Source organism: Lonchura striata, chromosome 28 (genome assembly GCF_046129695.1).
Source record: "Lonchura striata isolate bLonStr1 chromosome 28, bLonStr1.mat, whole genome shotgun sequence".
Classification (NCBI taxonomy): domain Eukaryota; kingdom Metazoa; phylum Chordata; class Aves; order Passeriformes; family Estrildidae; genus Lonchura; species Lonchura striata.
In genome coordinates this window covers 6764029-6778324 of record NC_134630.1, presented here as the reverse complement: position 1 = coordinate 6778324, position 14296 = coordinate 6764029, and the positions used below count along the sequence as shown (strand labels likewise).

The 14296-nt window shown below is 60.5% G+C and overlaps 1 protein-coding gene across 1 annotated transcript; it reads right to left on the bottom strand.

Moving 5' to 3' along the window:
• Positions 1–3740: 3740 nt before the first annotated feature.
• MAP2K2 (mitogen-activated protein kinase kinase 2) lies at positions 3741–13231 on the bottom strand. Its single transcript, XM_077788837.1, has 11 exons — positions 13115–13231; positions 11822–12032; positions 10393–10539; positions 9784–9861; positions 9373–9424; positions 9161–9285; positions 7041–7254; positions 6260–6324; positions 5460–5521; positions 4865–4910; positions 3741–4134 (listed from the first exon to the last, which is right to left on the bottom strand). Exons 1-11 carry the CDS (start codon positions 13198–13200, stop codon positions 4024–4026), a joined length of 1197 nt encoding a protein of 398 aa, XP_077644963.1. The 5' UTR covers positions 13201–13231; the 3' UTR covers positions 3741–4023.
• Positions 13232–14296: the final 1065 nt, after the last annotated feature.

The following is a 14296-nucleotide window of genomic DNA, read 5'->3' as shown; positions in this document are numbered from 1 at the left end:
CACCCCACGGGCCACCCGGGTGTCCCCAAGACCCTCTTGTGTCATCCCACGGGGCACCTTCGCCGGCCCCAGACCCACTCGTGTCCCCACCGGGCGCCTCTTCGAGCCCCTTCTGTGTCACCCTATTCACCTGTCACCTCCCTGGGGCACCTCCGTGCTCCCCAAACCCACGGGTGACACCCCACAGGTCCCTTCTGTGTCACCCTATTCACCTGTCACCCCCTGGGGCACCTCCGTGCTCCCCAAACCCACGGGTGTCACCCCACGGGGCACCCCTCGGGCCCTCTGGGTCATCCTTTATGTGTCACACCCCCAAAGCCACTCGTGTCACCCCTCGGGTCACCCCTTTCCGCGCCCCCAGACCCACGCGTGTCCCCACGGATCCCCCCAAACCCACTCGGGTCCCCCCCACGGACACCTCCCCGCGCCCCTCCGGGTCACCCCCCCTTGGCTGTCACCTCCCCACGCCCCCAGCCCCACTCGCGTCACCCCACCAGGTCCCTCCCTCCCTCGCTGGGTGCCACCCTCCGTGTCCCCCGTGGCCCCGCAGCCCTCCCCGTCCACTCGTGTCCCTCGGGACCCCCCCGCCCGCTGCCCCCCCACGCTGGGGAGGGGACACGGAGCCCAAGGTCACGGTGGGCTCCGAGCCAGCCCGGCAAGGACGGGACGAGCCGGGCGGGCCCGCCCGGGGCCGGGGGGGACACGGGGACACGGCCGCGCTGTCCCCACCCGGGCGGGGCCGCGAGCAGCTCCCGCAATTCCAGCGTGGAAATTAAAAAAAAAAAAAGCCCCAAAAAAGCCCCAAAAAAGCGAGATTTTCGGTGGGGGTTTGGGATTCCTAAAGGAAGGGAACGCAACAGCAAAGCTTTGCTCGGCCCCGCACACCGCCCCCTTCCCCACCCCCTCCCGCTCCGGGGGTCCCGTTCCGCGCTCGGCTCCTCGGGATTTCCCCTTTTCCCCCTTTTTTTACCCTTAAATAACCCCGGCTCAGCTCCTCGCCCGCCCCTCACCCTTCCCCCGCCCCCCGGGGGTGGGTTCTGGGTCATTAACGCCATTGAGCAGGTGGGGAAACTGAGGCACGACGGGGAAGCGCGGCGGGGGGTGGGGATTGAGGGGTCCCTAAAGCCCCAAGCGGAGTGGGGGGAGGGTTCAGGAGGTTTTTGGGGTGGGGTTTGGGGTGGGGTTTGGGGTGGGGGGGCCCGTCCCTGCCGTGCCCCAGCAGCCCCAGCTCCCGACTGCTTTCGCTTTCCCCCAGCACGCCTCGGGCACGCCCGGGGTGCCCCCCAGAAATATGAACCCCCAAAGTGCCCCCCCCCTGCACCGAGACACCCCCCCAAAATCAGCACCCGTGAGGTTGGGTGGGGGAGAGAACCCCAACTCCCCGCACTGTGCCCTAAAAATTGAACAGGGGTTGGGGATCTCCCCCTTTTCCAGCCTGGGCACCCCCAATTCCTCCCTGCACCCCCAAAATCCCGCTGTGGTAGAAAGGCTGTGGTCACCCCCACCCTGGGGACCCCACGGGACCCCCCCCAATTCCCAGCTGGCACCAGTGGAAGCTGGCACAGCTCCCAGGGGTGCAGTGGGGCCATCCCGGGCTCTGCAGGGCACCCCAGAGCCGTGGGGGACCCCAAAACATCAGGAAAAAACAAACCAGGACCCCCCCAAAGCAGCACCACGGGAGCCTGGAGTCAGGGACCAGAGCATGGGACCCCCAAAAGTGCCCCTGAAGGAGCCTGGAATTAGGGAATGGCACCACGGAACCCCCAAAAATGCCCAGAAGGAGCTGGAATTAGGGATGGCACCATAGGAGCCCCAGAAGGAGCTGGAATTAGGGAATGGCACCACAGGAGCCCCAGAAGGAGCTGGAATTAGGGAATGGCACCACGGAACCCCCAAAAATGCCCCAGAAGGAGCTGGAATTAGGGATGGAACCACAGAACCCCCAAAAGTGCCCCAGAAGGAGCTGGAATTAGGGATGGAACCACGGAACCCCCAAAAACGCCACTGCAGGTGCCTGGAATTTGGGATGACACTGTGCTGGTGTCACCCTGTGGGCCCTTGCATCATTCACAGCACAAAAACTGCAAAATATTTTCCCATTTTGGGCCAAATTTGTTTGGTTTTTTTTTTCAGCTTCGCCCAGCTCCTGCTCACCCTAAATATTGAACACCCCTAAATATTTTTCATCCCCCAAATATTTCCAAGTTAGGTTTTAAGGTCCTTGGATTCTATATCCATCCCGTCCGGGGCTGCCTCGTGCCAGGATAATTTCGGTGTCTCCTGCTTCCACTGGAGGGCCAGCACATCCCAGGGAGAGCTCCCAGAGCTCCCGGCTGGAATTCCGGCTCCAAAGGGGTTAAACTCACCCGGGGGCACAACCGAGGAGAGAAACCGCCTGGAAATGTAAAGTGCCGTTTATTTATTATTTTCCCTCCCTCCCCATCCATGATGAAAATATCGAGTTTAAAAAAAAAAAAAAAAAAAAAATTAATTGCACCACCAAACTGCTCCATCCACACTCTCCTCCTCCTCTTCTTCTTCCTCCTCCAAAACCCAGCACCAAAACCTATGGAAAATAGCCCGAAAATTGAGGAACCTTCCCTGCTTCCCACATAAAATCAGAGGCAAAATCCACCACATTGAGCACCCCACGGCTCCAGGGCAGCTTGGCCAGGCATGAGCTGAGCCAGCAAGCACAGACCCCTCAAATCTGGGGTGTTCTCCCCAAAATTGGAGTGTTCCCCCCAAAAAAATTGGGATGTCCTCCCATTTGGGGATGTGGCTGCCCTGTGGATTGGCCCCAGGCAGGGCAGTGCCTTCGTCCTGTGCTGGAAAACAGGAAAGGAAAAGGGATGAGGAATTCGGGGTTACCCAGCCCTGGGAGTTAATTTTTGGGGGGGCTGCCATGGTGGGACCCAGGGCAGGCAGGGGGATGGCAGCTGCTAGCCTGACCGAGTGAAAAACAACCAAAAAAAAATAGAAGGAAACCACCAAAAAATTCCCACCAAACTTCCAAAATGCTCATGGGGGGACTCAGGGGTTGCCAAGCCCACGTGGGGTGAGGAGGGGAATAATTCACCCCAAAATCCACGCGGTGGGAAGGGAGGGGATCGGGGCCTGGGGGGCTGCAAGGTCCTCGATGGGAGGGACAACCCAGGGACAATGTGGGCTCGGGGTGGTTCTTCCCTGGCCAGGGGGCTCCGACAGGGAATCCTGGAGCTCTGCCACATCCACAGTGGCTGAGGCCACCCCTGGGATGGGCTGGAGGCAGCTGGAGGGGGAAAATGCAGCCTGGAGGGTTCCCTGTGCCCATGATGGGATCAGGAGAGGGAGCCCAGCCCCGGGCAGGGCTGCCGGGAACAGCCGGGCTCTGCCTCCAGCTCTCCGGGCAAGGAAAATCCAAAATCCACTCTCTGCCCTCACCTGGACACTGAGAGGTGGGAGCCATCCCCATCCCATTCCTCTGTCCTCGGCCCCATGGATCCACCCCTCCCCTGAACATCCAGCTCAGGACAAGGGCAGGCTTCCAAAGAACCCTTTAAAAATCAAAGCAGCACCAATTTCTGCTCTGCCCAGAGCCCAGCTGCGTCCCCAGGCAGGACAGTGACACTGCTCTGGGCCACCCCGGGCAGGGTTTCTCCATTCCTGATCCCCCTGATTCTCCATCCCAGAGAGAAAACCAGGGATGATGAGGTGAAGCATCAGCTGCCCCTCATCCCCACCTCACCTCACACCCTCGACTGAACACATTTCCAAAAAAAAAAAAAAAAAAAAAATCCGAACCAAAACAAAAATAAACCCAAAATAAAGAAAAAAACCAACATAAGCAGCACCACAATTCCCAAGTGTCAGGAGCTCCAGAGCTGGAGCAGAGGCCTGGAACACCCCTGGATCCGAAGGGACCGATCCCGGAGGATGGAGCCGCTCGGGGGGCCGGAGCTCTTTTGGCGCTGGGGCTCGGCGGGCTGGGAGGGAGGAAGGAGGAGAGGAAGCGGTGCCAGAGGCAGGAGTGCCAGGCCGGGCTCACATGGCAGCTCGGGTGGGAGTGCTGGGCTGGTTCAGCCGCAGCGTCCGGCACAGCCAGCCCGCGAAATCCACCTCCTCCACCTCGGAGCGCTTGATGAACGTGTGGCTCTGCAAGCACAGGGGAAAACACGGTCAGGAACACCCCAGAGGAGCATCCCAGATGCCAAAAAGCCAACCCTGTGCTGTGGGATATGCCCTGGAGAGGGGGGGAAGATCCTGGTGCCAGATCCTGGAAAGAGGATTTGGGGAAAACATTTGTTCCTTGCAGCCCCCTCACCATCAGAGGGAGGATTCCTTCCTAATCTCCCATCCATCCCTGCCCGCTGGCAGTGGGAGCCATTCCCTGGGTCCTGTCCCTCCATCCCTTGTCCCAAATCCCTCTCCTGGTGTCTCTTCAGGCCCTGGAAGGGCTCTGAGCTCTCCCTGGAGCTTCTCCTCTCCAGAGGGGCTCCAGGCCCTCCTCTGGACTCTCTCCAGCAGCTCCAGCTCCTTCTGCAGCTGTCCCGGAGCTGGAGGAGCTCTGCAGGTGGGGTCTCACCTGCATCTCCCCTTTCCCTGCTGCCCAGGACTCTGCTGGATCTCTGGGATGGGAGCACAGCTGGGATCCAGCCCCCAGTGCCACCCACGTGCCCGGGTGAGGAGCCAGGGCTGTCCCAGCACCTCAGCAGAGCCTGGCCAGGCTCCCAGCAGAGATCCAGCACGGGGTAAAGGGGGTCAGTCCCTCCCTCCGCCTCATCCCGAGCTCAGCCTGAGAATTCCCAACCTTTGGAGCAAGAGGGATGGGGCAGCAGCTGGCAGAGCCACCCCAGTGCAGCAGAAAAATCCTCTCCCCACTCACCATCAGCATCTTCAGATCTGCTCGTTCTGCTGGGTTTTTAATTAAGCTGAAATGAGAAGAAGAGAGAGAAGCCACGGTGAGATTCCTTGTGGGAATGTGGGGATCAGGCTGGAGAAGCTTCACCCAAAGCCCTGGGAGGCCCCAGCCCTGCCAGCTCAGCTCCCAGGGAGAGCTGCAGGATCCCTCTCTTCCAGACTGTGGGGACAAATTGTGCCCTGCAAATGGAGAAAAGGCCCTAAAGCTTGCCAGGAATCTGGGATTTTTTTTTTTTTTTTTTTAATATCCAATCTCTGGTTTACTGGGAGCTCTGGCAGCACCTTCAGGTGTCCCTGTGCCCATGGGGTGACTCAGCCCCAGGATCTGCTCCACCACCCCCCTTACCAAGCTCAGATTTAAAAGGAGCTGGGATCCTGCTCAGCAACCCCACAAATAAATTGCTTTTATTCCAACCCCTCCCAAGGCAGGAGCTCCCAGCACAAGGTGGAATCAGGCAGGGAGGGAGAGAGAGATCAGGCAGAACACAGAGGGTGGAGCTGCAGAGCTGTCAAGGAGCACGTCCAAGCCTCCACCTTCAGCCAGGAGATGAAATCCTCACCATTTATTTACAAACTCCTGGAAATCTTGTGTGAAGACTCCACTTGGCAGCTTGGGAGGTGGCTGTGGAGAGAAGGAAAAGGGGTTCCTGCACCACTCCTGTGTTACTGTGCCAAAAATCAGCATCAGCTGCAGTGTCAGGGAGCTGTGCTCTACAGCCACTCTCATCCTCCTCATCCTCACTGCTTTTCCAGCCAGGAAAACCCTTCCCTGCCATTCCTTTCCTTGCTGTTCCAGCTCGCTCTGCATCTGGGGGACCCCACACTGAACCCCAGCCACAGCTGGGAAATCACCAAGCATCCCAATCCTAAATCCAACCTCACAAATCCCAGCTCTGGCCATTCCTATGGCTTATGAAACAATCCCAAAATGAGAATTTTCCATCACCTTGGGAAGGGAAGCTGCCCTTTCCACTTGCTTGCAAGAGCTGCCCTTGCAGGGTGGGTAGGACCAGGGGAATGGCCTTCAGCAGAAGGAGGGAAGGTTTACGTGGGATTTTGGGAAGAAATTCCTCCCTGGGAGGGTGGGAGGCCCTGGGATGGATTTCCCAGAGCAGCCGTGGCTGCCCCTGGATCCCTGGAAGTGTCCAAAGCCAGGCTGGAGCAGCCAGGGACAGCGGGAGGTGACTCTGCCATGGCAGGGCTGGCACTGGATGAGCTTTAAGTTCCTTCCAACCCAAACCCAAACCATTCTGAGATTCCATGAGTGACCAAACATTCTAGATCCCACCCTGACTCAGCAGAGCAGGGACATCCCGTGGAACCTCTGGGAATCCCAGCAGAGCCCTGGGAAAACACCCACCTCGTTAACGATGTAATCCAGCAGCTCAAAGATGGCCATGGCAGGCCTGGTGTCCATCCCGTGGCCTGGGGGGTGACACGACACAAAAAGTGCTGAGAGGCTGCTCAGGGCTCAGTTTGGGGTGAAAAACATGACTTTGGGGGGAGCTCTGCTGGGAGAGGCTGAGGCAGCTCCCAGGGGAATTGAGTCATGGTTAAAGAGGAACCAAGTTCATTCCCAGAATTTGGATTTCTTTCAGCAGACCTCCAGTCCAGATTTATTTATGTTTGGACAGCACCAGACCATCTACGCTGGCTGCTCCCAAGGAAATGGCTCCAGCAGAGCCTCCCTGGAATCCCGGTGCCGTTTGGTGCTTCTGTGAGAGCTCCCAGCAAAGCTCTTCCCAAAAAGCTGCCACAGGCTTGAGGAGAACCTGAGGCAGCTCAGGCAAAGCCTGAGGAGCACAAGGGGCTGTGACAATGTCCCTCAAGCCATCCTCTCCACGGGAGCCACGTTCCAGCTGTGCCCACAGCACGAGGGGCTGAGCCTTTCTGTGGGACACGGGAGGGTCTGTAAGGAGCCCACGGAGCCTTCAACAGATCCCAAATCCATCCCCACGCTCCCACCTCGACTCCACCGACCTGTGGCGGGGTGGGCCGTGCCGGAGCGCCGTCCGTGACTTCCCTGGGAACGTTCCCACCAGAGCCTCCTCCAGGGCGGCTCTCCCAGCCGCCCCAGCCGGATCCCAACCCCGCTCATCCCCCATGGAAGCGTTGCTGCCGATGCACACCACAGCCCCTACCACTGACGGGGCGTCCTGGGGGCCTGGCCCGCGGCGAGATGCTGGGGGACTCTCCCTCCGCCCCGTCCACCACAGGACGGCCAAAAATTGCTTCCAGTTCCTTGGAGTCTGGCGGGGGGATTGGGTACCTTCCGATCGACAGCTCCACTAGGGACAGCCCCATGCTCCAGATGTCCGACTGCACCGAGTAGTGCGTGCCCTGCAGGCGCTCGGGCTGCGGGGAGAGCACAGCGGGGTCAGGGGGAACGGGATAATGGGAACGGGATAATGGCACTGGGAATGGGAATGGGAACAGGGATAATGGGGAAAGCACAGCTGGGGTCAGGGGGAACGGGATAATGGCACTGGGAATGGGGATAATGGGGAGAGCACAGCTGGGGTCAGGGGGAACGGGAACGGGAATGGGGATAATGGGGAGAGCACAGCGGGGTCAGGGGGAACGGGATAATGGCACTGGGAACGGGAATGGGGATAATGGCACTGGGAATGGGGATAATGGGGAGAGCACAGCCGGGGTCAGGGGGAACGGGAATGGGAATGGGGATAATGGCACTGGGAATGGGGATAATGGGGAGAGCACAGCGGGGGTCAGGGGGAACGGGAATGAGATAATGGCACTGGGAACGGGAATGGGAATAATGGGGAGAGCACAGCCGGGGTCAGGGGGAATGGGAATGGGAACGGGGATAATGGCTCTGGGAATGGGAACAGGGATAATGGCACAGGGAACAGGGATAATGCAGAAAGCACAGAGAGGGGCTAAGGGGAAAACTGGAATAGGGATAACAGCACTGGGAATGGGGGATAACAGCACCCAGGGCATGGGAATGGGGATAACAGCACTGGGAATGGGGGATAACAGCACCCAGGGTATGGGAATGGGGGATAACAGCACTGGGAATGGGGGATAACAGCACCCAGGGTATGGGAATGGGAATAACAGCACTGGGAATGGGAATAACAGCACTGGGAATGGGGGATAACAGCACCCAGGGTATGGGAATGGGGATAACAGCACTGGGAATGGGGGATAACAGCACCCAGGGTATGGGAATGGGAATAACAGCACTGGGAATGGGGGATAACAGCACTGGGAATGGGGGATAACGGCACCCAGGGCATGGGAATGGGGATAACAGGACTTGGAATGCCCAAAGGCCTGGGTTCCAAGGGAACTGGAGAAGGACTTTGGACAAGGGACAGGACACAGCGAATGGCTTCCCACTGCCAAAGGCAGGGATGGATGGGATATTGGGCAGGAATTCTGCCCTGGGAGGGTGGGCAGGCCCTGGCACAGAGTGCCCAGAGCAGCCGTGGCTGCCCCTGGATCCCTGGAAGTGTCCAAGGCCAGGCTGGAGCAGCCTGGGACGGTGGAAGTGTCCCTGCCACGGCAGAAGTAGGACCAAACAATTCTGCAATTCTGGAATATCCCAAAGGCCTCTCCATGGCAGCTCTCCAGGGAAAGGACAGTCCCAGAAGGATCATGTGCAAAAGGGATGGAAAAGAAGGATGATGTGCAGACAAAAGCACTTGGAGCTTCTCATCCACACTCCCAACTCAGCAGCACTCCCAGCTACTTGTCTTTGGGAGTCTGGAACACCCAGCAGGAACCTATTTCCCTGTATGCTAAAATCTAAGGAACTCAGCTTATCCATAAAAATGTTTTTTCCTGCTCTCTGCTGTTAACACCCAAGAGGAATCAGAGGAGCAGAAAATCCACTCGAGGTTTTGGCCATTAAAATAAAAAATTAGAAATAAATCAATCCATGCAAGTCATGCCCACTGGCAGCTCTGAGGCAGCTTGGAGCCAGGGCCTGGGAGCAGAGGGGACAGGATTTTTAAATAGCCCCTGTGTAACTATAACTGCACTTGAATAACCATTCCCAAAATACAGGAGCAGCTCAGACCTCAGGATCCTTCCCTGGGAGGGTGGGCAGGCCCTGGCACAGGTTCCTAGAGAAGCTGTGGCTGCCCCTAGATCCCTGGAAGTGTCCAAGGCCAGGCTGGACAAGGATTGGAGCAACCTGGGACAGTGGAAAGCGTCCCTGTGAACAGGATGGGGATGGAAACAGCTGAGATGAACCCAAATTACCCAAAAACGCCAGGTGGAAGGAACTTACAGACATGTAGGACCGAGTTCCCACAAAGGAGTTGGCCATGGAGTCAATGAGCTGCCCGCTGACCCCGAAATCACAGAGCTTAATCTCCCCTCGGGAATTCACCAGGATGTTGGAGGGTTTCACATCTGGGAACAGCGAGAGAGGGGAGTGTGAAGGTGGCTCTGGGTGACACCTGGCACTGCAGGCTGGGCGTTCCAGGGCCCTGCTCTCACCTCTGTGCATGATTTGGTGCTTCTCCCGCAGATAGGCCAGGCCCCGTAGAACCTGGGAGGAACCCAAAGGCTGCATCAGAGCAGAGCTTTGCCCTCAGCTCAAGGAGAGCTGCCCTGTGGTGCCCATGTCCCTCAGGGTTTGCAATTTACCCCCAGATCCGTGACAGATTTTGGGTGAACCACCCAAAAAAGCTTCTCCCAAACCTCCTCGAAGTGAAGGCAGCATTATGCAGAGGAGCTGGAGGTGGGGAAAAGGGCTGGGAATATTTCCCCTCTGCTCTGGCCTCTTGGCCCAGGAAAGTGCAGTCCCCAAGACTGGGAAACACAGCAAGTTTCCAGAGCAGCCCGGCAATATTTCCAATCCCTGCCCAGCAAATCCCCCCTGGAAGCCTGAGCAGCCCCACCACTCACCGCTATACTGACTTTGCCCAGGATTTCCTCAGGAATTCTTTTGGCTTCTTTCAGTACTTGATCCAAAGAGCCACCATCCTGAAATAAAGAACATGGGAATGATCAACACAGCAATTCCCAGCAGGAAAACAGAGCAGCTGGGTGGGCAGGGGAGCAGGTGGAGGGTGACCAGCACTGAGCACACTCCTTTTCCAGCCAAAGAAAAGGATCTGGTGATCTGAGCTCAGGTTTATCGCTGAAAACTTTTTTTTTTTTAACAGCTCTGCTTCTGTTGGTTCTTTGCTTCCTTTCATCGGTGTAAATGCCAAGATGGTGCTGATTTGAAGGAGAAATAACATCATTCTCTACCAGAAACAACAGAATATGTTCACTGGGCCTCTCAGCAGGCTCTGCAGAGCAGTGGGCTGGCAACATTTCCGTTTGGCCAAGCCCCAAACCTCTGCTTCCTCTTCCCAAAAGTCGCTGTCTCCCTCATTCCGAGGCCTGAGCAGGAATGTGTGGCTCCCACCAGGAGCAGAGTGGCCCGAGCAGGGAGCTGCCAGTGCCCCAGGGCACTGAGCTGGCAGGGAGAGGGCACGGGGAGGGTGCAGGGCAGGGGCAGGGCCTCACCATGTGCTCCATGCAGATGGAGATCTCCCCGTCGCTGTAGAAGGCTCCGTAAAACCCCACGATGTAGGGGGAGTTGCACTCGTGCAGCACCTGCAGCTCCCGGATGATCTGGTTCCTGATGGCTGGCTTGATTTCCAAATGGATCAGCTGCCAAGAGAGAGAAAACAGGAGAGGTGTGACTCCTGGGAAGGAAAAGAACTGATGGGCAGCAGCCCTGAGTGCTCGGAAGAAATGAGACCTTCAAGGGAGGCGCTGCTTTGGAGCAGGATTTTTCCCATTCTCCCATTTCCCATATTGAGGATAAAGTGCCAGGACACAGGGAATGGCTTCCCACTGCCAAAGGGCAGGGAGAGATGGGATATTTGGGATAAACCCTGTGAGGGTGGTGAGGCCCTGGGATGGAATTCCCAGAGAAGCTGTGGGTGCCTCTGGAAGTGCCTGAGCCAGGTTGGATGGATCCTGGGACAGTGGAAGGTGTCCCAGGCCATGGCACCGGGTGGGACTGGAGGTCTCTCCGAGCCCATCCAGTGGGGGATTCCAAGGATTCCACACTGAAGGCAGAGGGAGAGCTCTGTGCTGCCTCAGCCATGGAAGGCACCGGGATTGCACCGGACACGGGTGGAAAGACGAGTCAGGAGTTTGATCTCAGCCCCTCTGAGTCAGCAGCCAGGAGCATTTTCACAAGCTCTGGAGGTGTTGTAAGAAGGTGCTCCGAGATCAAGGAAACCACAGAAAAGAAAAAGCCCCTGTGAAGTTCTGCACAAGAACGAGCGGCGGCTTTTGGGGCCGCACGTGGGTCAGAGCAGAGTGGGGAGGGAAACACCCTGTGCTGGTGAAAGGAGGCCCTGCCCAGGGAACTGGGTGAGCTGTAAGGCCCCTTCCAACCCAAACCACTCCACGATTCCATGATCCCAGCAGCAGGAAGGAGGAGAGACTCTGGAGGAGGCAGAGCAGTGGTTGTGCTGCTCCTGCCAAGCACAGTCTCTCCCAGCAGGCAGTGAAGCAGCTCCTGATTTTCTACTCCGTGGCACCACTGTGGATGCTCCCAATGAAGGCAAGTCTGAGAGGAACCTCTGTCCCTGCTTGGAATGTCCTTGGGATGTGTTAAATGGGGCTGAGGGACGTGCGTGCTAAACCCATCCCACCTCCTCAGCCACGACCTACAATCCTCAGGAGATCCAATTCCAGTCACTCCATCCATCAGAAAAGGGAAAAAAATAAAACTCCTGTTTTCCAGAGCCCAGGGATCTGTCCCTGGGAGTGCAGCCTCTCCCAAAAGAGAGAGCTCCATCTGGGAGCAGCCAGGACTCTGCTCCTGGCCATGGTGAGGTGGTGAAGGTGCAAATGCAGAGAGAATCCAACCAAACCCAGCCCTCCCCGAGGCAGGGAGAGCTCCAGGTGCTCCCCAGCATTCCCAGTCCCTCGTTACCTTCCGTGCCATAATGAGCCCTGAGGGTTTGTGCTGCACTTTGGTGACCACCCCGCCATTGCCAGCGCCCAGCTCGGAGATCCTCTCGAAGTCATCGTCCTTCAGCTCCCCCACTTTGGCTTTTTGTGTCAGGAAAGCTTCCAGGCGCTTCTTCTGCTGCTCATCCAGCTCCAGCTCCTCCAGCTTCTTCTGCAGGTCCACCAGGTTAGCCCTGGAGAGGGGAGGAGGAGATGGGAGACGGTCAGCACCAGGGAAAGGAGGGCATAGGTGGAAAGTGGAGGGAAATGATGGAAAAGCATCCCCTGACATGTCCTGAGCCCCCAACAATGGGATCACCTGGACAGGGAGACCTGGAGAAGGCCCTGCCCAACACACACAGCCCCTCTGGAGAGGAGCTGGGGAGCAGTCAGGTGTTTTGGGAGAGCCAAGGAACAGGAAAAATCCCTCGGCCCTTAAAGAGGCAGCAGCAGTTGCTGCTCCCTGTCCCGGGGAGCCAAACTTGGCTTTGGCTGTGTAACACGAGAAGGGCCTTCCATGGGGTCCAGCAGCTCCGTTACACCCCCACCCCAAATGCTGAGCACAAAGGGGGGTCTGTGCTCCCCCAGCACCAGCTGCCGAGCCCCCGCCGCCTGTGCCAGCTCCAGCTGCTCTGTCCCAGTTGCTGCCACCCCCTTGTCCCTCCTCACCCACACCGGGACGTGTCGGGAGGGTCTCACCCCATCCCTTCCCTCAGCACCCCACCCACCCCCTCCAGCACCTCTCACCCCACATGTCCCACCTGCCGAGCCCCCACTGCTGCCCCTCAGACCCTGGGTCCCTACCCCAGCTCCACCCTGGGTCTCCAGGCCTGCTTCCCTGCGGTTCCAGGCCTGGATCCGGCACTCCCCAGGCTTGAGCTGCCCCTGCGAACCGGGGGGGCCGGAGCAGCCTCCCCCTGCCCGTCCCATCCCCACCCCAGCCCCTCCAAGCCCCAACCTCCTCCCCGGCAATGCCTCCCTGACCCTAACCTGCCCCACATCGGGCCCACCCAGCCCCCGGGCCCGTCCCAGCCCCCCGGGACCTTCCCTGCTCCCCCCTCAGACCTTCCCAGGCCTCCCCAAACCCGTCCCGACTCCTCCAGGCCTCCCCTGGCCTTCCCCGCGCCCCGTACCCGCCGTGCCCCGACCCCCCGGGCCCGGTGCCCGCTCTGTCCCGGCCTCCCCGGTCAGCCCAGGCCCGGTGTCCCCCCCCGGCCCCGCGTCCCCCCCAAGCGCAGCCCCGCCGCCGGGGCGGTCCCGGCCGGGCCTGACTCACTCAGCGGAGCCGTCGGGGCTGGGCCCCTCGGCGGCGCTGGGGGCGATGTTGAGGGCGGGCAGCACCGGCTTCCTCTTGGCCGGCATGGCCGGGCCGGGCCGCGCCTGCGGGGCGGGGGCGCGGCCGGCGCGGGGGCGCGCGGGGGCGGGGCCGGGGCGGGGCCCGCGCGGGCCAATCGGGGCGGGGCCGAGCCCGGGGGCGGGGCCGGGGCCCGCGCGGGCCAATCGGGGCGGGGCCGAGCCCGGGGGCGGGGCGGGGCCCGCGAGGGCCAATCGGGGCGGGGCCGAGCCCGGGGGCGGGGCGGGGCCCGCGCGGGCCAATCGGGGCGGGGCCGAGCCCGGGGGCGGGGCCGGGGCCCGCGCGGGCCAATCGGGGCGGGACCGAGCCCGGGGGCGGGGCCGGCGCGGGGCCGCGGTCGGGCCCGTGGAGGCGGGACCGGGGGCTCCGTGGGGCGGGACCGGAGCACCATCGGGCGGAACCCGGAGCTCCGTGGGCTCCGTGGGGCGGGACCGGGGGCTCCGTGGGGCGGGACCGGGGGCTCTGTGGGGCGGGACCGGAGCACCATCGGGCGGAACCCGGAGCTCCTTGGGCTCCGTGGGGCGGGACCGGGGGCTCCGTGGGGCGGGACGGGGAGTTCTGTGGGGCGGGACCGAGGGAGCTCTGTGGGGCGGGACCCGGAGCTCCGTGGGTTCCGTGGGGCGGAACCGGGAGCTCCGTGGGGTGGGACCAGGAACTCCATGGGGCGGGACCGGGGTCTGTCCGTGGGGCGGGACCGGCGGCTCCGGGAGGGCGGGGCCCCGCGGCGGCAAAAGGGGCGGGGCCTAAGAGCGCGGAGAAACGCGCGCGGCTTGGCGAAGTCTCGCGAGATCTCTCTGAGGGGAGCAGCGGCCGGCGGCCGTGGCGGAGGTTCCCGCCCGGGGGGCTCCGGCTGTGCGGACCGAACGTTAATTAAATCATCGCTAATTAGCGCCCCAGCAGCGGGCAGCAGCCCCTCAGCCCCGCCTGCTCTGCTCACCCCATCCATGCCCGATGCCAGGCGCAGGGACCCCCGAGGCTCCTCATGAGGGGCCGCGAGCAGCCGCGGCTGGCGGCAGCGGCGGCGCCCTTTGCCCGGTCCCGGACGGGTGGATGGGGCCATAAACAGGGAGCAGCCGCCGCCTGCTCGGGCAGAGGCCGTGGCGG